Source organism: Drosophila teissieri, chromosome 2L (genome assembly GCF_016746235.2).
Source record: "Drosophila teissieri strain GT53w chromosome 2L, Prin_Dtei_1.1, whole genome shotgun sequence".
NCBI classification, from domain to species: domain Eukaryota; kingdom Metazoa; phylum Arthropoda; class Insecta; order Diptera; family Drosophilidae; genus Drosophila; species Drosophila teissieri.
The window spans coordinates 10,899,352-10,923,645 of NC_053029.1; the positions used below are offsets into that span (position 1 = coordinate 10,899,352).

The window sequence follows — 24,294 nt, forward strand, 5'->3', positions numbered from 1 at the left end:
CTAGGTTTCAAGTTTACTGGTTATAATTATAATAATAAGAACATTTAGAACTCACCGAAAATACTATTTATAATTTAATTATGTAAATCTTTTAGAAGATTTTGCGTAGGGAAAAGGGAAAAGGTATATTTTTTACTCTGTATTTGCCAATTTTTTGTTTAGTACCAAAGATCTTTGGAAATATTTAGCAAATATCTCCAAAGTTGCTGTTGCTCTTGCTTGAAGATGGCCAGGTTATCTCTGTGTCCTCGAAATCCACAATATCTCCCAGGCGCACAGGTCCTTTGACTGTGCGCATGAATTGCATCTTGGGTTGATCGACCAGTTGCACCCGGACTTCGGTTAGAATGCCACGGGCTCCAATCCGGTTGAGGATCTTTATGACACGAGCCTTGGACGCGACAGGTTGAGACATTCTTGAGTAAGTCTTAATAAATCGTATGCCGAGTTTCTTGAATTTTAACTTTAGATCTAAAACTAACAACTGACGCTAAATACCGAGCTTTCTGGAAATTTCCTTTAAATGTATCTAATTTACAATATGACAGTTTTATTTTGGATATTTTATAATACTTTGAGGTACACATCATTGCCTACTCCCAGCAGTTTATTAAGTTTGAACACTTTCGAACTTTCCGCGGAGCAGGACATCCCTCATTAATCCTGCGAGTTCCTCGTTCTTCTGCGACCGCATCTCATCGACGAGGGACTCCTTGAAACCAGGATCCTTGGACGGATCGGGGGTTTCCTGTAGCTTTTGCTTCTCCAACTGCAACTGCGGTACTTCCACCCCGAATGTGGCTCCAATACGCTCCACACTTTGGGCACCAGTATCACCAATTTTCGACCAACTGTCCGTTCCAAACCAAATGCACAGTGGCTCGTTGAAGTCCACGACATGAGAGCGGAATGGATGAGCGGGACTGCCGAATCCCATGTGGCTGATGGTGTCCCTCAGTACCTTGGCCAGTTTGGGCATCTTCTGGGAATAGAACAGCAATGCACCACCTATAAGGTGGGCCATCGATCGCAAGCAGCGACATGTGTGCTTCCTGACAGCAGGATCGAATCCAGAGAACACATCGTACTTCCCACCGACAATAACCACGGGAAAAGGCAGTGGGTCCAGTTTCTCTAGATCTTTGTTTTGCTGACCCACTCGCTCCATTGTTCGTTGCTCGAGGATTTCCCTGAGCTCCGGTGCTACCTTCTCCATCATCTGCTGCGCCGTATCCCTCAATCCCTTGTAGGCACACTCCAAATCCGTCCAGAATCGCTGTGGCTGCGAGAGATCCAGCATTATGATGACGGCTAGTTGCTGCAGTCCATGTGTCCGCATGGGTACTTCCAGCAACTGCTCGGCATTGTCCAGGGAGCCCAGCTCCCAAACATTCATCACCTGCGGCGACTTTCCGCTGCCAATCCTTCGCCCAAAGCTGTACTCCAGTGCCAGAGTCGGACGCGTGGCATGTTCCTCGCGATCAAAGAACTTATTGATGGCCGTCGTCTTGCCCTAAAATATGAAAAATTAGCATAAAATTGGTTTAAGATACAGAAATCGTAAAATATCTTTATAGTTTGTGCGTTTTCAGGCCTCTTTACTTTTCTTTTATGGCTAATATGAAATCAGTTTATATCGATTGAACATATAAACATACATATGTAACTATTTTCCTCTATTAAAACCTCTATTAATTAACTGAATTCTGTCAGAAATTTAAGGAAATATACGTACATATTTACATATATATGTATGAGTACATCAGCAATAGGATCTGATTTCAATTTCAAGTATATTGGCCCCACTGCTTACCACACACTTGCTGCCCAAGACAAGAAGTGTCCGCTCCTTGGGTGCCGTGGTGGCCTCCAGTTGGCGGAGCCGCTGCTGCTCCTCCGCCAGTCGACCGGCGATGTCCTGGATGCTGGGCGTGGCACTCTCGCCGCCCTCGGTTCTCTTTTCGAACATTTTTTGAAGACGCTTGTGCAGGCTGTGAAAGATTTGCGGCAAGCGCATCGCAGGAAAAGGGAATAAACTGAACTACTGCGGTTTGTTGTGTATTTAAAACGGTTCGGTTGCTACTGGCAACTGCAACAGGGTGGCAACTCTAAACCGACCGTTACATTCACCGTAAGCTGTATAAATTTGAATATGTATAATAAATGATTACTTTAGGTTTGAGTTTCCACTGTTTATTGGTTGTCATCTGATTAGTTAGGCATTTAAAAATATAGATTCTAAAGCATCTTTCAACATATTTTTACTGTAAAACATACTTATTTTTCTTGAAATCCAGAAACATTCTCATGAGAAATCCAGCTATGAATAGTAATACTAAATAAAGGAACCAGTGGAACTTGTCCCGCCATTGATTTGTACGCATTACAAGTTTTTTGATTATTTTCTATTCTTTAATCATAAGCCTTCTCATTGACTTTAAGCTTAAGTGTTAAAAAGTGCGCAACAAAAGAGATGCATTACCAATTTGCTTTTGCTATGGGGCGGAACATAAAAGTACAAGCAATGTACAGTGGCAAACAAGATAGACAGAATGGACGCGACAATCGATATTGGATAAATAAAACAAGGATAACAAACAATGAAGACAAACTCGGTTGGGCGGTCGGGGGAATTCCGCGGCAACCATGTGGAATACTTTGGAATGCTCAGTAGAGCCAGATCTCCTCCAGAATCCCGTTGTCTAGCTGCTCGGCGGGCAGGGCTTTTAGTGTGCGCAGCGTCTCCATGTAGAAGGTCAGCTCTGATGTCACCACCCCGTGCTGCGGACCCCCATTGTTGTTCACATTCAACTTGAGCAGTTGTTCCCGCAGCTTGTCTTTAAAGTTTCGATGGACAACGCCGTAGATTTCGTGTATCTGTGCCTCCGGTAGCACTCCGGCGATGGCCTCGTGAAGTTTCACCAGGTGACGCGAGATGTGACGGAATGTCTGGGAAGGTATAGGTGGTCGGGCTTCCCAGGCATCCAGTTGAGCTGCCAATCTCTCGGATACAATGCCGTGTATCTTGTTCTCGATCTCCTTGATGTGACCCTGGTAGTCCCGTTCGATGGTTTCGTATCCACTCATCGCTTGGAAGTGCTCCTTTAGCTTGGGCAGAAGCCAAAGGACTAGTTGCAGTGCACGGGAAACCAAAGCAAGGTTGGTGCTCGTAATGGTTTTCAGGCCAGCCACTCGCATTGCTCCCGCTCCGATAATCAGTTGGCAGCTTCTTGAGTTAAAGCAGCGCAGCAGGTCTACCACATTCCTGGCATGATAGCTGGCCAACAGTGGCAACCGATGGGCACTGCATCCGTACTCATACAACATTCGGATGAGCATAAGCGAAGCGCTGACCAAAGTGTACGGCTGTTTTCCTTCCACCAAGAGCACGGGATTGCCTGCTCCATTGCTTATCAGATTGCCCATCTCCGGTTTGGCATAGTCCCCGGCGGCCATACGTTCGATTATCCTTTGGAACTCGTGGGGAATGTCAACTTGGCGCCAGCGCTCCTGATCCAGGAGTAACGACAACTTCTGCTTTCGTTCGGAATGGAATCTTTGGGCGTATCGCGAGGCCTGGACTTTAAGGGCCAGCTGGAGGGGCACACTGGCCACTCCACAAATGCTCCTTGTTGTCTCGCCAAACTGATCCACAATCTCAGACAGTTGGAAAAGCTCTTGCTCACTAGCTGAGCTCCTTTCCAGGCTCTGAGGGGAAACAATGTTGGCACAACGCTCATGGCAGTAGTGGCAGACGGCTTGAAGGAGTTGTTGCAACTGGTTCTTTAGTTGCTCATGGTGTCCAGGACTTAAGAAGGCTTCAGAATCTATCAGATTCACTGCATCCTGTGCTCCCACAGCTGCGTCCGCTGTTTGTTGCATTATACCGACTACAGTTTTAATTCTTTCGAGAATGGAAACCAAAGCTTGGCTGGAACGTTGAAGCAGGGCAATCCATTCGGGTAGGGTGAGCTCTAAGGCTTGCTCTCCGTGACCCGTTAAGCTGATCTCCTGATCGCTGTCACTCCGCGCCAAAACCTCAATCAGCAACTGTTTTATGATGGCTCGAATGGTGGCAATGGCTTCTTGCTGGTAAGCCTGGACAAAGGAGAAATTCTGCTTGCGCAGCAGGCCCATCACAATAGCTACCAGTTTATCCTCCTCGGCGCAAACACTGTCGGTTTCCCGGAGAGCATCCGTTAGCGGTCGATTTAGATCGGCGGCAGCATAGCGTTCGAATTCTGTGGTCAGCATTTTGTCAATAAGCTTCTCCATTTCACTAAGCTGCATAGGCAGGTGCTTGAAGCAGTGAATGCCAAGGAGTTCGGCGGAAAGTATCTCCTGGGTGGTGCCTATCAAATCCAAGGCGGCCACATAGTCCTGGGTGCCCAGTAGGAGCTGCAGCATCGGTTGCGTCTTGTGTACGGTGGCCATCAGTCGGAGTTTGTCTAGTGTGAGGTTATAGTGCTGTCTTCTTTGGGCGAAACGCAGCACTTTGAAGCTGTCTACAACCGAGTGGCTGTGGAGCTCGGCCAGTGCGGCCCTCAATTGACGTACTTGGTCTGCCGCCTGCTCCATCTCAGCCAAAATAGCATGCTGCGTGGTCATGGCGTGAAAGAATGCAGCCGATTTCTGCGATACCTGTTGCGCTATTTTAACTTCCACCATGTCCAGATAGTGGCTCAGCTGTTCCTGCAGCTGACGGCCAGTTTGCTGATGACTCTCCGGACTGGAAGCCGATGTTTGCATGTAATTAGGAAATACCTGCTTGAAGGTAGCCGGGTGATGTAGCTGCAGCTGCGATTTTAGAAAGATTTCGGGCACCGAACTAAAATGGGTTGGTGTCTGACCACCACTTCCCGGTCCAGGTGCTCCTTGTGCTCCATTCTCCAGCGGTTTATCACGCTCCAGTTGCTGCTGCCGGCGCTCATGCCAACGATATCGCTTCCCTATGCTGCCCAGATATACGGAAAAATCCGCATGGGTTATATCTGGCAATCGGGGTGATGGGGGCACATGACTCCGTTCCACAAAGTGCTCGCCCCACTTTTTGGTGAACAGATTGCTCTGCTTTCCTCGCGAGGGATCGTTGAGCACCGCTGGCAGGTTTTGCGCCGCCGAGTAGACTCCCCATTCGGGAGGCATCTCGCGCGTGTGCTGGTTGACATGGTATTTGGCGACATGGGCGTCGTAGTCGCGATCTGAGACTCCGTCCAGTGGAAGTGAGGCGCATACCCCATTGAATCCATAGCGGCATACAAATGAGCCACCCTCACGGGTGCAGTGACGATTTCGCAGGTGACTGTAATATGTAATTAGAGCATTTATTAAAACAGCTTCATTGGAAATGAGTAACATTAATAGGAACGTTTGATAGTAATCTACTGAATTTCAATTGAATTGGTAACACATTCAATTATCTTAAAAATTAACATATTTAGACAGAAGGAAGTTATATGCATAGTTAGTTTACTATTCAAAATCACGGAGAGCTTTTTAGGTAAAACATCTACAAACGAGACTTCACATTTCGTGAGTTAGACTGTAGCTATACAATTTTAATTATTTCTACCTGCTGCCTGTGCAATTTACCTGCCATTTATCGTTTCAACTCATACATACACATGAAGTTGAGATAAAAATGGTATTGACTCGTAATGCTGCTCATAAGAGTTCCATTATATGCAAAGATTGGGACGCCACTCACTTGACAAAGTCGCTGATGCTCTTAAACTGCTCCCGGGTGCAGTAGTAGCAGTTCTGCCAGCTGGGCGCCACTCCCCCGGCGATTCCACCGCCACTGGCCGTGGATAGTTTTCGGATGCCCGAGTTCCCTGCTGCCGGTCCAGAATCAACGGACGTGGCGGCACCTCCGGCGGCGGATCTTGTCGTGGCCATAACACATGCTCTGCGCTTAGAATGCCGCGCCGTATGGTTTCCTCCGGTGGTTCACCTGCTCCCAATCGTTGACGTGTTATGTCAATGTTTGTTTTCTACCTTCGCTCGTCTGCCGTTCTCGCCAGATGTTGCATTTTGGTCGCTCCGCGATAAGTCCACTTTCGTTCGCCGCTCACAGGCCTTGGAATGGGCGCATTTCGTCAGATTTCTGGGTGTTTCTGTTGCTTCTGCGGTCGCTTAATTGAGCAATTGTAAGTGGAACAATATTATGACGAACTGCAGTGTTGAAAAGCGACGGCCGGTGGATGGCAGCTGACGAGGGCTGGAAACAGTCAAGCACGCTCGTTGCCAGCTGCTCCATGGAAATTAAAATAAGTAAGTCATAAATATTAACTAAACATAAAAATAATGTTCTTTGTTTAGTTAATTTAAAACAAAATATTTAATATCTAAACCAAAAATATTATATTTTAATCTGAAGTGTATGTTCAGATATATTTCTGAAATTGCATGGACATTTTGATTTTTTCTTAAATTAGTTTATACTTTCTGGCAAAAGTGTTTTGATTTTAAAAGACAAATGTTATTAATTTTCATATATATCTTTCAGGCTCAATGTTGCGTCGTGTAAAAGTGCCTTCAAAATACACACGTTTCCCAACACTGCGGCTGGGCAAAAATCAGCTGACGACTGACAGTCGAAATTGGGCCTCTCATGCGAAATTGCGGCGCACCGGCTTTTTGAATCTTTTCGAGGGAGTGCTCGAATAATTTGGATTATCTAGCAAGTGAGAACTGCAAGGATAATCATGCGACTGGCACGACGTTATGGGATTGCACTGGTTGCGCTGCTTCTGGTTTGGGCGACCGTTTTGTTCTTTTGCTCTGAAAAAATCATGAACTACGACAACAGCAAGTCCAGCAGTCCTGTGGAGCTGGTCTGGTGGTCCAAGCACATGTCCTGGACATACGACGAGCAGCGCCAGTGCGGGATTCACACGTGCCGCATCACCAACAGGCGCAGCCGCCTTCCAATGGCCCGGGTTCGTTTATAATTAAAAAAATCTCGAATTCCTTCTGCTTCTCACATCCGGCTAACTTGATAAGAATTAGATTATGAGTAATAGTATAGAGCTTAAATTTGAGATCTCACATTTTCTTACATTTTCACAGGGCGTATTGTTCTACGGCTCAAATATAAAGACTGGAGACTTTCCCTTGCCTCGGGCGAAGCACCAAGTTTGGGCTCTGCTTCATGAGGAGTCACCAAGGAACACACCCTTTGTATCCAATGAAGAGTTCCTTCGCCACTTCCACTTCACTTCCACGTTTAGCCGCTACAGCAACTTTCCGCTGACTACACAGTACTTGCCCAGTGGCGAGGCGCTCACCTCGAAGGATTACTACGTTTCGTTCGCCGGCAAATCGAAGTTCGGTTACCGTCCAGCCACATCGGTGGTGTTCCTGCAAAGCGACTGCGACACGATGTCTGGAAGGGAGGACTACGTTAAGGCTCTGATGAAGCATCTGCCGATCGATTCCTACGGCAGCTGCCTGCGGAACAAAGATCTGCCAGAGAGGCAAGTAGGCTACTTCATTTGTGACCCATTTGTCATCCAATACATTTTACTCACGCATAACAAACACACGTCCTACATCACGTGAAACACCATCGTCTTTAAGTTCCACTGTCATCATGACATCACCAAGAGCCACCGAGCTTCCCAAGATCTGTTGCTCAGAGTGCTGGGTGCAGTTGTACGGCTCGTTGCCATGTCGCCATTGCAATCCCCAAATGGAAAACGTTTCTAATCGACGAATTGCACCCAGAAACTGCTGCTGTCATCAGAGAAATCATGAAAATCTAGAAAACCCATTTTGCTCTGATGACGACTCAATCACTGAGTTTCAAAATAGTCCAAACGATGGTTCTGACCAGGATAACAGCGAATGCGGATGCACTACGTCACGTCAACCCGGAAAAAACTAAAATCCAATATTCAAACGAATGCGTAAAAAACTTTTTAAATGTCTGTTGGTTTTGTTCTAGCTTGCAGAAGGATTACTTGAACAATCTCTATTCGCCGGACTTGCTGCGTTTCCTGTCTGAATACAAGTTCATGATTGCCATTGAGAACGCTGCCTGTCCTGATTATATAACCGAAAAGTTTTGGCGTCCTTTAATAACGGGAGTAATTCCAATTTACTTCGGCTCACCCACAATAAAAGTAAGTCGATACTTCTACTGCCTTCAATCCTAATTAATTCCTATACATATTGCAGGACTGGCAACCGAATAATAAATCTGCGATTTTTGTAAACGACTTTACGAATCCTGAGGAATTGGTGAAATATCTGAATAAGGTGGCGGATGACCAACAGCTGTACGATTCGTATCGCCAACACAAACTAAATCGCCGCAACCCCATTTCCAACAAAAAGCTACTCCACAACCTTGTCACGCGCCAGTACCACATGGGCGATTCTTCTCCGGGAGCATCACTCTTTGATAAGTTTGAGTGTGCCGTGTGCTACCATGTAATTAACACTGCCAGGAACAAGAAGGCCGACTCGCGTCATTACAACTGTCCCCTGGAACCGGTGTACGCTCAGCTGGAGGGTCAGGGAATTCCTCGGAATGTCGCCGATTGGCGATCCTCGATGGAGGTGGGCCAGTGCCAAGCAAAGATACTTGATGAATTCTTTCGCCGAAACCTCAGCTTCAGTGAGGCTGAGTTTGATGCCGAGCTTAATCGGAGGATGGAGGCAAACAACTGCATTAATAGTTCCCATACATAACAAGTTTAAAACGCTTAGGCTGTAATCATACAGATTTTACCATGTGATAATAAGTTTACAATAAACTATTTACATTAAGCTGCCATTTCTGGTAACTCAGAATATAAACTAATGATAAATATACCTCAACCAAGTCTTTATTTTCCTGTACATATTCAAAAGAAATCCTACGAAATCTCTTGTACAAAATATAAATATTTTTGCATATATGTGTTGCTTATTTTATTTATACGAGTCCTCCAAGCCGTTGCAGTCTGAAATGCTCACTGCACATAAAAGTGGCGTTGAATACTGATGTCGGACTTAAATTTCCATTGGCTCTTCTAAAAAGTTATGGCCAGGTGTTCCTCTTTCATCTGCATCCATTGCAAATGATTCAAATGTTGTGGAGTTCAAGATTGTCGAATTCAAGATTTTAAATTTTTTGGAATGGTTGCTCTCAAAAGAAGGCGACTTTGAGACCCCTTTCATCTCTACTATACAAGGCTTGTATGCTTCTGCAGTTCCAATATCATACGACATTTGCCTAGGATTTAAGGTTTGTCATATATTTTAATTGCATTATGATGCTAGTAACTTACTTACTCCGGCAGAGTATCACTATAATAATACATTTCATTGATAGGCAGTGAATTTCTGGCATCCTTTGCGAACTTTCGATTCGGTTGTCTTCCTATCCTAATCATCTCTCTTAAAATGACAGCCTTATAGAAAGGCTCTGAAGAAACTAAAGTTATTGGTTTCTGTTGAAGCAAATGTGCTACTTTCGGATTGGCTTGTTTTTTTGCACTTGTTGGAGACCATTTCAAGCCATTGTTTAGCTTCCTTCGATAACTATTCCTGTGCTTTTTTGATTGCCGATGCCTACGGCATCCGATGGCTTTCTTTAAGCTCAACTTTTGGGAAGTAAAATCCTGCAAGCCACAGGAATGCGGCTTGTCCAGATCCTTGTTTTGAGGAACTTTGATTTGACATCCTAGAAAGGAACGTATAGGTTCTTCGGCGCCACAGCCAATGCATCGGTTTTTATATGGAGTCGTATAATACGGCATAGTTAAATACATATTTTGCTAATTTTGAAGAAATATATTTTAAAAAAGATGCTTTGATAGTAAGATGATCTCAATGGTAACGAGAATTTTGTTTGTTTTTAGTTTTACTCCTTTACAAAAGACTTTCTAAGAAATATTTGTAAATGGTTGCTAGATTAAACAAGAAACAAGCTGCGAGGTTTATTATTTTCATCTAATTTCCAAATGATTTAACATAACCATCAAACGTGGTCCTCTGCAATGGCTAAGCCATTTACATCTGCCAGTGCATTGTGGGCATGACCTCCTTGAGTTGGCCCATGTTGACGATCCACATGCTGCCGTTCTTCATCATCTCCATCGCGTGGATCATTTGCATGGCCGCCTCCTCGGGCATTTGGCGCTTGGCGCTCTCGATGGCCTCCACCATGGACTCGGAATGGTGCCAGGTGACGTTGTCGCGCAGGTTCATCATCATCTCGCTGTTGGTCAGTCCGGGGCACATGGCCATGAACATGACGCCGGTCTTTTGGTAGATCATTTTGTCACCCATGGAGCGGGTGAATCCAAGGACGCCGTGCATGGCAGCGGCATAGACGGCAAAGGCGGGCGCAGGCTCCAGGCCATAGACGGAGGACATGTTAACCACCATGCCACCCATGCCCATCTGTGTCTTGTCCATGTAGGGCATCGCCATCATGGTCGAGTGGATCATGCCAGTCTGGGGGAAACAATCAAGAAGTTGTGATACCAATCACTATTATGATTGTCTATTACTTACCAGATTCATGCCCATCGTCGTGTCGACATCCTTGTCGAGCAGGACACTCTCGGCATTGATCATCACATCAATGTGGCCCATCATTTGACCCATTTTCTTCATCGCCTGATCGATCGACATCCTTTCCATGAGGTTCATTTGCATGAAGACCACTTTCACGGATGGATTGATGGCCTGCAGCTTCTTCATCATCTCGACGTTCTCCATGCGATGCATAATGCCCATCATCTTGATGTCCTTCTGCATCAGCTGCATCATCATCTGCCATCCAGTGCCGCTGAAGCTGCCCACGTACACAACATTCTTACCGGTCCAGTCAAACATCTTGGCTTGGGGTTAATTATTTGCTGCTGACGCGGGTTGGATTGTGATTGGGATGAGTGACGAACTCTGTCTGATGTCTGGGCTAGTAGGTGGCCTGCTCTTATATAACACCCCAGATGCACTTAGTCCAGATGTCTAGCGCATTTATTATGATGGCTTTTTTCAGATTGCAATAACATCGCCATAACTTCAGCTATCTTCCACGGGCCAGCAGGTGAAAGATCAGGTCCCTGCACATTGTTGATACTTTGAGTTGCAAAAGACGACAACAAGACCGTCGCCAGCTGTTGCCAGTAGGGACCAGATAAGACGGCTATCGACGTCGAGGGCGTTGGCTGGTTCAGCTGATCCCCAGCCACCTGGCGACATATCAACGTTTCTACTGGGTTCCCAATTATAAACTTTTTGAATTCGCCTCTGCCCTTCATACATTGTTGCAATAATTAGGAAACGTTGCATCAGATTTGTGTGATATTTTGGTGCATTATTTAAGTATATTCTAAAGTTAAACATTCTTTTTCATTATGCATTTTTAATAGCACGCATGACACTCATCTCCCCATTACACACACCAAGTTTCTTACAAAAACATTAATATGTATTTATTTCAATTTCAAATTACTTACTTAAACACTTTCTTAGACAATCACAGATGCTTATGCTACAACGATGCGAATATGTATGTATGTATGGAATATGTACAGGTGCCGGACAACAAGTAGTATGCTTCTATATCAATCAAAATCAATTTGATCTACGCCTTCTTTCCTCCTCTTCAATAAATAATCTCTAGATTTCGTTTGGCAAGTTTGGATTGTGCTCTCCTCCGAAGGCCTGCTCTTATCGATAGAGTTCCACTAGCATACAACTAATCATCAAGGTAATCAATGTGGGTTCCAGTCCCAATCCACCGCCTACGGTATTTGGTGGAGTAGCTGTTGTTGGCTTGCTGGATCCCAAATCTTCTGTCGTTCCCCCATCAGATCGTAAGTCTGGGTTGTAATCACCGCAGGTGGGAAAGTTCTCTGGCACCGGCACCATTTGATCGTCGTTACCCACTTTGAAGACCAGAGCCATACCGATCTCGGCATGGAACTCGATGTGGCAATGGAAAAGCCAGTAGCCCGGATTAGAAGCCTCGAATCTGATGATGGTATAGCCTCCATCTGGAATAGTAACTGTGTCCTTTACGGGCGGATTGTCCAGATTCCGCTTGAGTAGATTGAACTGATCCAGTTGTTTTATCTTAAGGAGTTGAATAACAAATTGTTATAAATTAAATATGTATGTATTTATTACTGGAATAACAGAAAGTTACTTACCATTTCAACGGTGACGTTCTCGCCCAAACGCTCCAATCCCATGACTCTGAAGGCGTTGCCATGCAAGTGAAAGGGATGATTGGCGTAGTATTGGAATCCCTCATCCACGATGATCATCTCGACCACGGCGCCCAGTGGAACCTGCAGAACATGATGACATCTGCAGAACTCCTGGCGACAATCGATACCCTGTTCCATCAAACTCGTTTCGTTACAGAAGTCCGAGTCCTTGAGCTGATTTCTAGAAGGAAGCAGTGCCAGTGAAGGAAACTCCAAGGAGATATGATTCAGTTGGGGGGTGTAGAGGCGGTTCTGCTGGGTCATCTCCATGTCCATGGCATACAGGTCTTTATCGTGAAAGTCGGGGTTATTCTTTGTGTAGAAATCGTAGTAGATAAAGAACTTGTAGTCCGCTTCCGGTTTCAGTGTATCGTGATCGATGCCCGATACATGATCATAGATGGGCAGAGCCCTCATTTCCGCCACCGTTTTGGTGTCCGGATATCCGGGACCCCGGTTCATCACATTCAGCTCAATGCCCTCGGCTTTGTGGCCGTAGCCCAATTCCGCAGTGGGCTCTTCATCCGGAGCTCCCTCATAGCGAAGGATGGCCACTTGAAAGGCGGAGGTAAAGACTTCGCTGCAGTCCATCAAACCCTTTAGCCGAATCCAATAGTTTCCCACCTCAAGATTGGCGTTCAGCACAAAATCAAACCGCTCACCCGAATAGGTAACTATGGAGCCCACGTCCATTGCCTCAATATCAAAGCCATCCGAGTTTATGGCTGTCAGGTTGTGACCATCTATAGAAACCAGTATCGGACAGTTCAGATATTCCGCATTTATAATCCTGAAGCGGTAACGAAAACCCCTTCTCACTGTGTAAACCTGATGGGGAACTAGTTCCAAGGGTATCTCATTCAGATTACCCCGCTTTTGCCGCGAATTCACCGGAAACAGTTTGGTGGTATTCGTTTTGGCCAATCGAGCTTGTCTTGGAAGTGTCTGAACGAAGTCCACCTGGGATTTGGGAAGTGGTTCCACGGGCTGCGTGGTTCTCTCCTCGGCTCTTCGATGAGTTTGCTTCGCTTCCGCCCAAATGCGGTTGTAGTAACGACCTTTGCCGTTAATAAGCAGGTTGTGCGGCTTATTATCGCCACGGGAGTGATGGTGATAGGAAAATATGCTGGCACCCGTGTCGTGTATCCAATCCTGGACAATCATCACATGCTCGCTGAGGTCAAAGTCGTAGAGTCCTCCATGTGGTTCGGCTGTCTTTGGTTTCCGGATGATCAAGGCACCGAAAACTCCATCACCGCGCTGCATTCCCGTGTGCGAGTGCCAGAAGTGAGTGCCCGAGAGGTCGGCGGGAAAGGAATACCTGAAGGTCGCATGTGGGGTAATTGGACACTGGGTGATGTGGGGTACACCATCCATATAGGGGGTCTTCTTCTGGTGCAAACCATGCCAGTGAATCGATGTGCTCTCGCCCAGCAAATGATTCTTCACATCGACCACTATTTCATCACCCTCACAGACCTCAATCGATGGCCCGGGCATCATCCGATTGACCACAGTGATACTCCGCTCTAAGCCATCACCCATGACACAATGTGGTCGGGAGCAATCCGTAAGATTACGAGGGCAATCGTAGCAGGCTTTGGAGAAGGTCTGGTACCATTCCACCACGAAATTGTAGCGGCACGTCATGGGTTCGGCTCCCACTTGACAATCCCGGTTGCAGGGGTGGTTCCGATACCATTCGGCTGTCCAAATATCATCGGTGCTCCGCGCTTCATTATCCTCGAGCTCTTCAACCCTGGCCGTTTGGAGGGGCCTGCAAAAGGGACAACAGTTCCGCTCCTCCAATCTTGAAGCTGGACAATCTTCAGTCAAAGCCGGACAGTTTCTCTTGTACGTATTCATGACGATCTGTCCATTATCCAGACGTCCACACTCGATGAGCGTGCAATCGGCATCATTGTGCCATGACTCACCCACGGCATACAGGGTATGGTTGTGGGTACAGTGGGTCCTAACACACTCCCCGCAACAACTGCCTTCGACACTACGCAGCTCGGAACCCTACAATGCATAGACACATGGTTAGAATGGTAATGTTGTAGTTATTGGGCTTATTGGTAGCTTACCACTTCACAGTAGAACTCATTGCAATCGACTTGGGTGACCACAATATGCGCCTGTGGATCCTTGGCCACACCAGCTGCACAGGAGTACACCAAACAGGGATCCTTCGAGGCAAACCACACCGCGCCAATCTCCTTTCGGTAAGTGGTGTTGTACTCCTGGTAGAGGCAGACGGTATTTTCATCTAAATCAAAAAAATATAATAATTTATTAATCGAAATATAAAATAGCATAAATCATTGTTCTCCTAAATAATTTTTAGCATTTAAAACACTTCATGATAACATTTTCTTCGAGTACTTATTCAGCTTTGTTCTTGTTTGCCTTGGTAAACAATCGCTTTGTGGTACTTAATCTCCAGCAAATACAATTCACTGGGGGTCATAATCAAAGAAAGCCGAACAAATATGTATCTGAGACCAAAACACTTTCATGTGTCTTTTTTGGGGCTTATCACGCGCCTGGGATTTGCAATTTATAGCTCATTTAATTGAAGGCACGGCTTAGTTTCACACTTGCACATTCCCCCATATGTATTGATCTCGAAGAGCTATTATTAGTTCATAAATGTTCACAACGTGTGCTAATTGTCTAGCCCCAGGTGCCTTGAACTCTGAATCACAGAGTGGTACACATGTGCGGATTATAATGAAAGTGAGAATTACTGCGGGTGTTACGACAAACCGGTTCTACAGGTATATATTTCATGTATGCTTTGTATTAAAAATTTAATTATTGTAATAAATAATTTTAATTTATACTGATATTATTAATAAATATTTTCTTTCCGCAGTTTCAGATTAATTGGACGCACATTCTTAAGCAAATTTAAATGGTAACCCAATTTATTGCTCATACAGAAAGCGACAAGTGCCGACACTTGTATGTAAATTAGTGCACAGACATTCAAGAGGGCGATAAAGTGCAAATAAAACGCCTTTAAGATCCGGATCAACGGCGACAACCTGGCCTATGTAGTAGATTATAATTTTTCCCTTTGCGAATGCGGAATGAATCAGCATGAGCTTGCTAGTAGATATAGGCGGCGGATCTATAGAAAATGTCAAGTGTTTGCTTAATCTTCGTAGACTCCGCCATAGGCTCATAAAGATTTCTGGTCATGAAAACGGTTTAGCCAAGCTTAACAAAAGGAAAATATTTTGCAGTTCTAATCAACAGCGCGTAGCAATGAAAACAATGACCATGGGCAATCGGAAAATCACTGCTAAAAATACACTCACATTATGAAACAATTAACTTTACGACACGAAATTGTGATTAAATGCCAGGTAAGCTGATAAAGCGGTCTTGTTCAGTTTCCAAGAAGCACTATTTGAAAGTTAAAGAAATGTTATACCAAATTACAATTTCGATTTCGAGATTTATGTGCATTTACTGTCACCACCTGACACCTTTTTAATTTATTACAATCCGAAGTTATCTAGTTTAATAAATCACTCAAAATGCTACTTGCGCATGTTTAGGTTTTTTGTTTGATGATTTATAGTTACTTTTTTGCAATACTACGACCAGAAGTTTGTTGGATTTCTTTAGAAGATGCTGACTTTAAAACCACTTTAATAATAAAACACATTATTCATGAATGAATCAACAGTTTGGCCGTGGAGTGAAATATGTGCTCTAGGCATATGGGACTTCGGCTCATCCAGATCCTGCCTGGGATTCCTCATATTTTGCCCCTTTTTTTCAGGAGAACAGGGAGCCTGGGCGATGTCAGCAGCTGTTTGGCATATAAATTATACTGCGTGTACGGGTATATGCGACTGCTGCGCGTACATCGCACATATAGCCAACTCCGTTAGGCGGATAGCGGATGTCTGTCAGTTGGGCATTAAGGCCGAGTTTATTGACTGCTTTTCGGCGAGAGTGTATGTTTGAGGGGGTGGGTGTGGGGGAGCGGGAGCGGGCATCAGCGCTGGGCTGCATCGTTTATTGACTCGTTATGGCCATTATTATGATTGCCTGCCTGCTTTTCAGCCTGCCTGCCAGCCGACATTTGTTTTAACCATCAAGCACTCGCTTGATTGTTTGCCGGACTTACGCAAATTCACATGCCAGGTGGGCAGATACTTATTTTTCGCATGTGAGTGGCAATCTTTGTTTACATTGTCTAAAGGAAATACACTTGCATGTGATGTACACTTCGTTTTTGCTTGGTGTTAATGCTTATGTGGGCATTAATTTGGCCAAGGTCGCTGGGCGTTAATTGCCACGTGATGCTGCTGACGCTTTACGCGGGCCTCAAGTTTAATGGACATGGGTAATTGGCAAACAATCAAACAAAACAGTCACAAAATGCCTCTTTTAGTATGGTTAAAAATCTGAATTAAAAATGTTAGATACAAATGTACATTCAATTTGTCAAAAAAAGCTTCCCCAACTAAAAATATATCAAATTATAATCGTAAATAACCATAAGTATGTACATGACCAATCATTACAGATTAAATGTAACTTATTTCCGATAAGAAGCCCATTTTTATTTTCACTGCACTCAACTCACCTGCTGATTCGCTTACAGTTTGTAAGCCACTGGAGTAGCTCACCAGCTGCAGCAGCGCTGTTAAGAGGACTGTTATCCGAGATAACTCTGCTAATCTGCTGTTGACAACCGACATTTTGTTGTTGGATCTGCGTGGCCTTTTCGTTGCTTTTGTTTGCGTTGTTGTTGTAGTTGTTGTTGTTGTTGTTGGCTGGCTCATTTGGTCATAATTATGGCTTACGCTCATTCAATTTGAGGTTATTGTTTTGGTTTTTATCCCAATTGTTGCTGGCTGGTTTTTTCTTGTGTTGGCTTCGCTTGTCTTTTATTGAATATTTTTGGAGCTATTTTGTATGGCTATGCGGAAGTTGTTGTTGATTTTCCCCACAAATTGCCTGTAAATGGGACATATGAAATAGCCATTGACTATTATTAGTACAAATTGTGTGGTTTCAATCACACTTAATATTGTTATTATATGTATTTATTCCGCTGCTTGCTGACTGCAGCATTTAAATTCGAATTTTATTGGACTATATATTTATCTTATTGCCCAATTGAATTTGTCTTGCCTGGCAGATTGTCTTGTAGATTGTTAATAAAACGAGTTGCTCTGGTGGTAAAAATGTTATATTATTTTTATTAGCGTCAATTCTGATGTATATGCATACATGAAGAAAGGCGTCGCCCTGTGTCAAGGCAAGTTAAGAGTCTAAAGACCACGGACTAAGGAAAGCAATGAATCAGAATAATATTACGTTTTTTAAAATTAAAGGGTAATTCCATTAATTTGTTTTGTTTATTTTGCTTTTTATTTTATATTAACACAACACTTTTTATTAAATTACGTTTATTGTGGAGCTCGTATTTAATTCGTTTTAGTCCTTATTCATTTCTGTGCCCAATCGAATTTCTTCCAATAAACACTAACAATTACACAAATGGTGTTTTCCTTGTAATGGCCAAACTCAATCAATGGGAATATCCTCTAACCCTACAGCCACATTAGCCTGCCATCCTGTGTTGGCCTCGTCGCCCGTATGAAAGGTGAACGCACATGGCCGAAAAGGGCAAACATATGAGAGTATATATTGTATATTAAGTTAAGTATGATTTAAGGCTCGACTGTAAATATCACTCATACGCTCTGTGGTGCTGGCCACTGGGACTGTGTGCTATTGCTTTTGGTCCTATCAGCCCATGGCCAGCAAGTTGATTCGCCGGCTCAACTCAAGACAGGCACACACACTCACAAAGCACGTACGAATTTAATTAATTAGCACGCTGTTCCTTAAGCACACACACATTCACATATACATACACAAACACACACCCACACAGAGGCAAAAGCTCACGTCCGCCAGTGGGTCCACTGTCCAGAAGCCAAAGTCCGTTGGAGCCTCACACATAAAGAGAACTGCGCATAAATTATGAAAAGCAAAAGAAAAACGCAAACGGTGCGGGGCAGGAAAATACGAAAGAAATGACTCAAGACATTTTTCATATACATCAAGTTGTGTTTATGCTCCAATTTTCTTGGCAGAGTGCTCAATGTGGAATTTATACAGCAAAACAGGGTTTATTGCAATATTTAACTGGTTTGCTTCAAGCCAATAATATGAAAACTTGGTATATCTTTTCAAATTGCTAATATTATTTTCATCTTTCATAGCATTATTTTATTCAAGCGTTTATTTTCATCTTACTTGGATGTATTTATAGAGCATTCATACTTGTCTTAAGTCAGTGAAAAATGTACTGGACTGCCTACATTGTCTTCCACTTCGTCTTATTTGGCAACACTTAAAGCATCTTAAAGATTTATGGGCTGCGAGTACCTTAAGGGCCAATAGGAACTAGCGCACTTCCGTTCATTAGGAGCTAAGTACCCAGCTACGTGGCACTTTATTTCAGTCAAAACATAAACAACGTTAGAATCCCCAAAATTAAAAACCTATTAAAAGATCTAATCATTTAATGAGCCATAGCATTTTTTAATAAACTGAGCTGCTAGCCGGAACTAAAAGATTAATTAGTGATGAAGTCTTTTGGCTCAGCCAAATGAGCAATAAATCAAATATTATTTCTGCGATGTTCGATGCTTACCCTAGCTTAATGATTTCTGATCGTCTTTTACAAATCTTGAGTGGATCTGAGCGGTACTTATACGATATGAGTCAAAGGATAGTTGTCTGACAATCACTTTAATTAACATGCCTCTTGGATGCTGAAGTGGAAAAGTCACGTGGAATGAGCGATTACTCATATGGATTAAAAGCTTTGATTGGATTCGAGCTGTCTATAAAATCCCACTGGGGTATTCCCTGAAAACTAACACCTAGAAATGTGTTTTTGGATGACTTCATAAATATTTATTTATTCTTTCTGTATATTCTGTTTTAGCCTACGTAGGGATTCTGTTCCACTTGAATGGCTACGATCTCTGGAGATCCCCATAATTTACATTTAAGATCATGAGAAACTGGAACAATGTAAATGTTATTCGACGAAAGCTAATCACAGAATTCCCAAGATAATAAGTAACTAATAATGTAAAATTGATGAATTCACTGACTTACATATTCGATGCTTTTATTTTTCTTTATTTTAATGGAAAGGTTTATTTTATGAATTAAATCATTTATTTATTTAAATTATAAACTGTTCACTTTGCAGAACTACACACTCTGAACCAGTGGTATTTATTACCTAAGTCTTTCATTTTTAAGTACCAATAAAGTTAATCAGATTATGTTTTATTGTTGATTTATTTAATGGCCAATTTCTTTCTACCAACATTAAATTTCTCTGGCAATCAATCAGAAAATGATGTTATGCAAAGTTCGCTTTTTATAATTTTTTGCCCCGGAATTTTGTGTGGGTTTTGTAGTTGTATGGTAAGGTACTACCAAATCACACGTTCGTAAAAAGTTGCATAACGCCCAAAGTGTTTTTCGCTTCACGTTTTTACATATAATTATCGAGCTTGTTTATTGTAATTTGATTTGACTTTTTTTTAAGACCCTTTCTATGCGAACATCTTCCGCAGCCCGTCCACTTATTTTGACAGCAATTAGCTGATACTGTGGCTGCTGCTTGACCGCATTTTCGACCATTTTCGACGTTGGCCATATACACGGTATGTTGGGGTAGGCAGCGAAAGACGAGTGAAATGCGATAAAAACATGAAGCATGGCAAAAGCGGAGATGGAGTGGAAGATTTTTAAGCGGCTTATCGCAGGTCCGGCGTTGCGATGGCCAATTGGTGTTCCCCATTTTTTTCTCCTCCCTGGGAAAACCCTCTCACATGAACTTTGAGCCGGGTTCTGGCCAATACATCCAATTCCAAGCCATGGTCAGCCGGTTTGCCCGGCGGACCAGTCTTTTCTCAGCTATTTTTAGTTACAAGCTACAAGCTACAAGCTACAAGCCACAACCAAAACAAAAATCGAAATCAAAATCAAAACAAAGTTTGCTCGTTGGGTTTGCTTGAAGCGAACTACGTGCCGACTTGAAAAAATGAAAACAAGTGAAAAACAAAGGCCCAAACCTTTTTGTATTTGCTTGGAATTGTTAAGAAAAATAAAACAAACATTCGGCAGTAATTTATGAATTGCGAATCGTCATGTATTTCAAAGATTAATCTCGAGGGCTTTTTCTTGTTGCTGATTAGAATCTCTACGGGTAAATGAATGGAGCAATTATTTTTCGTGTTGCTACGCCTGACAAGTCAAGAAACAATTTATGGTGGTTTTCTCAATGTCAAGGCCGTTTGTAAATGGTCAAGAGGCGGAGGAAGGGGAAACTGATGAAGCCTCGAATGGAAGTTTCCCAGTGTTAAAATAAATTTGTACAGGTTTGTGATCATAAATAAACATTGTATATAAATATCCAATTTCATTTTATAAATGGAATCTCTTTTAGGACATAACAGCTGACTAAAAATAAACGGGACGCTTTTTAAAACCAGCTTTAGTTTCCTTGCCAAATCCTTTTAAAAGGGACAACTTCTTTCACACTCGATATTTAGAAAACATATGCAATGATTTCATGTTTTAAAATCAAGATTGCGCCACAATTTTCATCAGTGAGCCGGTTGTGTTATATCAAAGTTTTTGTTTATAAAAATGTTTATGGAACACAGTTAAAACATTTATGGGCTACGTGAATTGTGTTAGTCAGTGTGCGTTGAAGTTCGGGCTCGCTGGCCGTTTTATCCCAGCAAGTTAATTCACTTATCACACGACTCTGGGCATTATGATATCACAAAATACTATTTGCTTAGCACCGACGCGACCGTATTTTATTGCCTTTAGATTAGGGTCCGGTTTGTATTTCGTTCGGAACCCAATCACTCAAGGAAACCAGGGGCAAAGTCCTTAGAAACCCTAGATGCTAGGGATATGTATATTCTTGACGTTATATTAACCAATTGCTAGAGATGCGCACCGCTCGCCGCTTAAACCACAACTAACGCGATGCGAATGCAACTAAGGCGCTTTTGAAGATAGCCAACGGCGCGCCGAAGAAAACGCGCTAAAACTGAGTGTGATTTTAGCCCAGTTCGACCCTTTTGGCCCGCTCGTTTCGACCGCTTCGGCAGGTGATAACGGCCCGAAACGATCGGCTAAGAGAGAGAACCAGGTGGGGGCGATCGTAAGAGAGTGATCGGCAGAGAGTGTGTGCGCGCTTCCGCCGGTCGTAATTAACCCGCAACTGTTGGCCATGTTAACAACTCGGTACTAGGTATTCGGTTAACAGAGATCTTGTGCGGTTATCTCCGCTGATTGGCCAAATGTTAGGAGCTCCTCTTAGATGCTGCCGACGTCTAGCTTCCGTGTCTTGATTAGAATTCGACACCTTTCTACGATTGTATCAAGCGGTGCTGCTCCCCATTTTTTTTGTTTTTTGCATTTATTAAAATCTGTCCAGCATATTTGCATTGATATTTTAATTTTAAATACTGCCGGCTGCGGTGCTCTGCGCTTGTTCATTTTGATTGGTTTTTTCAGCAGTTTTAAGAGGCGTCTCAACTATTATTGGAATGTAGTTGTCATGGTGAGGAAACTGGATTTTTCACCAGATTGCTACTTGAATTTGAGTTGATTGCTACTTGATATTGGCACCGCCGTTAAATAGAATATTAATTCATCGATTGGTGTCAACGATATTTTCTGCATGTTTGCGCAGTTTATTGAACTTGGTACATATATATTTATATATTATATATTTTTATGCAAATTCGATCGGTGTTAAAATTAACATATTTTGCATTAGTACGACATTTGTATGAGTATAATTATAATGCACCCCGCACAACGCCGCACCACGTACCCCAAATGTTCTGAGGAAAAAAACAGAAAAACGATTTTCGGCAAAAATTCAAAAATTATTATAAAAATTGAACAAAATTTAAATAAAACGGACATTTCTGTTTTGAACATAGTTCTATTGGAAATTTAATTACGAACTCAACGAGGTATGACATTCCATATTTGGACCAATATTTCGTATTCGTATGTAAATTTACACAAATTGAAATTCTATTTTTTTCACATTATTATATTGACAAATTTTGACAATTATTTTGACAAAATTGGTCCAAAAGTTATATGTTTGGTTAGTATTGGTAATTAGGAGTAAAAAAAATATATTTTTTCCGAAAATCTGTTCTATTCTGTTAAATTCTATTTTTTTCACATTTTTTGCAAATTTTGATGAACAAAATGGTAAAAAAAAGGCGAAAATTTGGCCAAAAATTATTTTGACAAAATCGGTCCAAAAGTTATTTGTTTGGTTAGTATTGGTAATTAGGAGTAAAACAATGTAATTTTTTTAACATTCCGACCATTTTTGGCCAAGTTATACCGAAAATACCAATCGTAAATATTATTTTTTTCACATTTTTGCAAATTTTGATGAACAAAATGGTAAAAAATGCGAAAATTTTGACAAAAATTATATGTTAGTTATATGTTTGGTTAGTATTGGTAATTAGGAGTACACAAATTTTCTTTGGCCAAGTTATACCGAAAATACCAATCGTAAATATTGAACTTTTGCCGACAATGGACACTGAGCGCATGTTACATTTCAAGTTGGACTTGTACGCTTGTTGCCATTTCAATTGGAAAAATAAATTGCTGAATGCAAAACATCGACGTGGAATTGGATTGCAAACGCATTGTAAAGTCGCCTCATTGATTATGTTCGATGTAGAGGAGCAGCTGTTAATGATCACTGATAACCATATCAATACCTATAAAGGTCGCTGCATGTTAAATTTGTGGTTGGAATGCAAACTATTCGTTTTCCGCTAAATAGGCTTATATTTGAATTCAAATTCGATACATTAATGAAATCGATACATTTTTACTTTACTAATCGGTTGCCTAGCTCACTAGCGCTACCTGGCGAGCAGCTGTACTACTACACTGTTGGGTGTGTGTCTCCGCTTTATTGTTGTTTAGCTCGATTTTGCCGCTAGGTGTCGCTTAACCAAATTTATAATTTATTTTATGACAGTAGCGTACATATAATATAACCAAACCCAAAAAAATGTATATAACTTAGCTTAGGGCCCTCAGCTGCTATAGCTAATCCAAAATTCCGCATTATTTGAATTATGCGTTAATTGCTTAATAATAATAAATAATGCTCACTATACCCTTTCCCATTTTGCAGTCGCAGGCGGATTTATCATTTAAAGATGACGGGCCCTCAAACAATTGTAGTCTATGGCTTGATTAGCATTCTGGTCCTCGTTATTGTGATTATTTCTATGGTCTTAATCGTTGGATTATATATTCACGATAAAAAATGCGAAAATTTGACCAAAAACTATTTCGCCAAAGTCGGTCCAATAGTTATATGTTTGGTTAGTATTGGTAATTAGGAGTACAAAAATGTAATTTTTTTAACTTTCCGACCATTTTTGGCCAAGTTATACCGAAAATACCAATCGTAAATATTGAAGTTTTGCCGAAAATCGTTTTTCGGTTTTTTTTGCGAACTTTATTTGCACTATTTTTACATCAGCATTCGAAATAGTGGTCCAAATATGGAATGTTATACCTCGTTGAGTCCGTAATTAATTTTCCAATCAAACTGTGTTAAAAAAGAAATTTCATTTTTTTTTCAAACTTTTTGCAATTTTTTATGATAATTTTTGAATTTTTGTTTTTCTTTTTTTTCTATTATATTTATCAGTATTTTGATCAGAACATTCGACATATTATAAAATATAAAATAGACTTTTTTAACATCATTGCCAGCATCTGGATGCACTCCCTGCATTCCCGCACCACGCACCCCACACCACGCACTCCGCACCATGAACTATGCACCCCGCACCCTTTTACTCTACGTGTAACGGACATAATTAATTAGTTTAGTCATGCCGAAAAAATCGTATAATAAATATAAATTTACACATGAAAGTAAGCATTTTTGTTATATTATTCCGAATTAAATTGTTTCAGGGAAACA

General features: G+C 42.2%; 7 protein-coding genes across 8 annotated transcripts; 1 reads left to right on the top strand and 6 right to left on the bottom strand.

Moving 5' to 3' along the window:
• Positions 1–126: 126 nt before the first annotated feature.
• LOC122626266 (40S ribosomal protein S28) lies at positions 127–536 on the bottom strand. Its single transcript, XM_043806461.1, has one exon. The coding sequence runs from the start codon at positions 413–415 to the stop codon at positions 185–187; it is 231 nt and encodes a 76-aa protein (XP_043662396.1). The 5' UTR covers positions 416–536; the 3' UTR covers positions 127–184.
• A 54-nt stretch (positions 537–590) lies between these two features.
• Positions 591–2,090, bottom strand: LOC122626265 (cytoplasmic dynein 2 light intermediate chain 1). Its single transcript, XM_043806460.1, has 2 exons — positions 1,814–2,090; positions 591–1,513 (listed from the first exon to the last, which is right to left on the bottom strand). Exons 1-2 carry the CDS (start codon positions 2,015–2,017, stop codon positions 611–613), a joined length of 1,107 nt encoding a protein of 368 aa, XP_043662395.1. The 5' UTR covers positions 2,018–2,090; the 3' UTR covers positions 591–610.
• A 252-nt stretch (positions 2,091–2,342) lies between these two features.
• Positions 2,343–6,185, bottom strand: LOC122625893 (vacuolar protein sorting-associated protein 54). Its single transcript, XM_043805944.1, has 2 exons — positions 5,708–6,185; positions 2,343–5,302 (listed from the first exon to the last, which is right to left on the bottom strand). Exons 1-2 carry the CDS (start codon positions 5,896–5,898, stop codon positions 2,668–2,670), a joined length of 2,826 nt encoding a protein of 941 aa, XP_043661879.1. The 5' UTR covers positions 5,899–6,185; the 3' UTR covers positions 2,343–2,667.
• A 361-nt stretch (positions 6,186–6,546) lies between these two features.
• On the top strand, positions 6,547–8,826 carry LOC122617146 (alpha-(1,3)-fucosyltransferase B). Its single transcript, XM_043792872.1, has 4 exons — positions 6,547–6,941; positions 7,072–7,478; positions 7,949–8,126; positions 8,182–8,826. Exons 1-4 carry the CDS (start codon positions 6,708–6,710, stop codon positions 8,695–8,697), a joined length of 1,335 nt encoding a protein of 444 aa, XP_043648807.1. The 5' UTR covers positions 6,547–6,707; the 3' UTR covers positions 8,698–8,826.
• Positions 8,827–8,850: 24 nt separating this feature from the next.
• Positions 8,851–9,881, bottom strand: LOC122617156. Of its 2 annotated transcripts, none has more exons than XM_043792885.1 (2): positions 9,283–9,881; positions 8,851–9,223 (listed from the first exon to the last, which is right to left on the bottom strand). In XM_043792885.1, the coding sequence occupies exons 1-2, from the start codon at positions 9,759–9,761 to the stop codon at positions 9,001–9,003; spliced, it is 702 nt and encodes a 233-aa protein (XP_043648820.1). In that variant the 5' UTR covers positions 9,762–9,881; the 3' UTR covers positions 8,851–9,000. The 2 variants fall into 2 exon arrangements, with proteins under 2 accessions (XP_043648820.1, XP_043648827.1); XM_043792892.1 differs by having other exon boundaries at positions 9,082–9,223; positions 9,279–9,881.
• Positions 9,882–10,002: 121 nt separating this feature from the next.
• On the bottom strand, positions 10,003–10,928 carry LOC122626251 (fat body protein 2). The gene is made up of 2 exons (XM_043806443.1): positions 10,510–10,928; positions 10,003–10,449 (listed from the first exon to the last, which is right to left on the bottom strand). Exons 1-2 carry the CDS (start codon positions 10,831–10,833, stop codon positions 10,003–10,005), a joined length of 771 nt encoding a protein of 256 aa, XP_043662378.1. The 5' UTR covers positions 10,834–10,928.
• Positions 10,929–11,463: 535 nt separating this feature from the next.
• Positions 11,464–21,268, bottom strand: LOC122611929 (L-ascorbate oxidase). The gene is made up of 5 exons (XM_043785348.1): positions 21,236–21,268; positions 16,828–17,201; positions 14,306–14,487; positions 12,156–14,240; positions 11,464–12,078 (listed from the first exon to the last, which is right to left on the bottom strand). Exons 2-5 carry the CDS (start codon positions 17,051–17,053, stop codon positions 11,674–11,676), a joined length of 2,898 nt encoding a protein of 965 aa, XP_043641283.1. The 5' UTR covers positions 17,054–17,201; positions 21,236–21,268; the 3' UTR covers positions 11,464–11,673.
• Between the last annotated feature and the right edge of the window lie 3,026 nt (positions 21,269–24,294).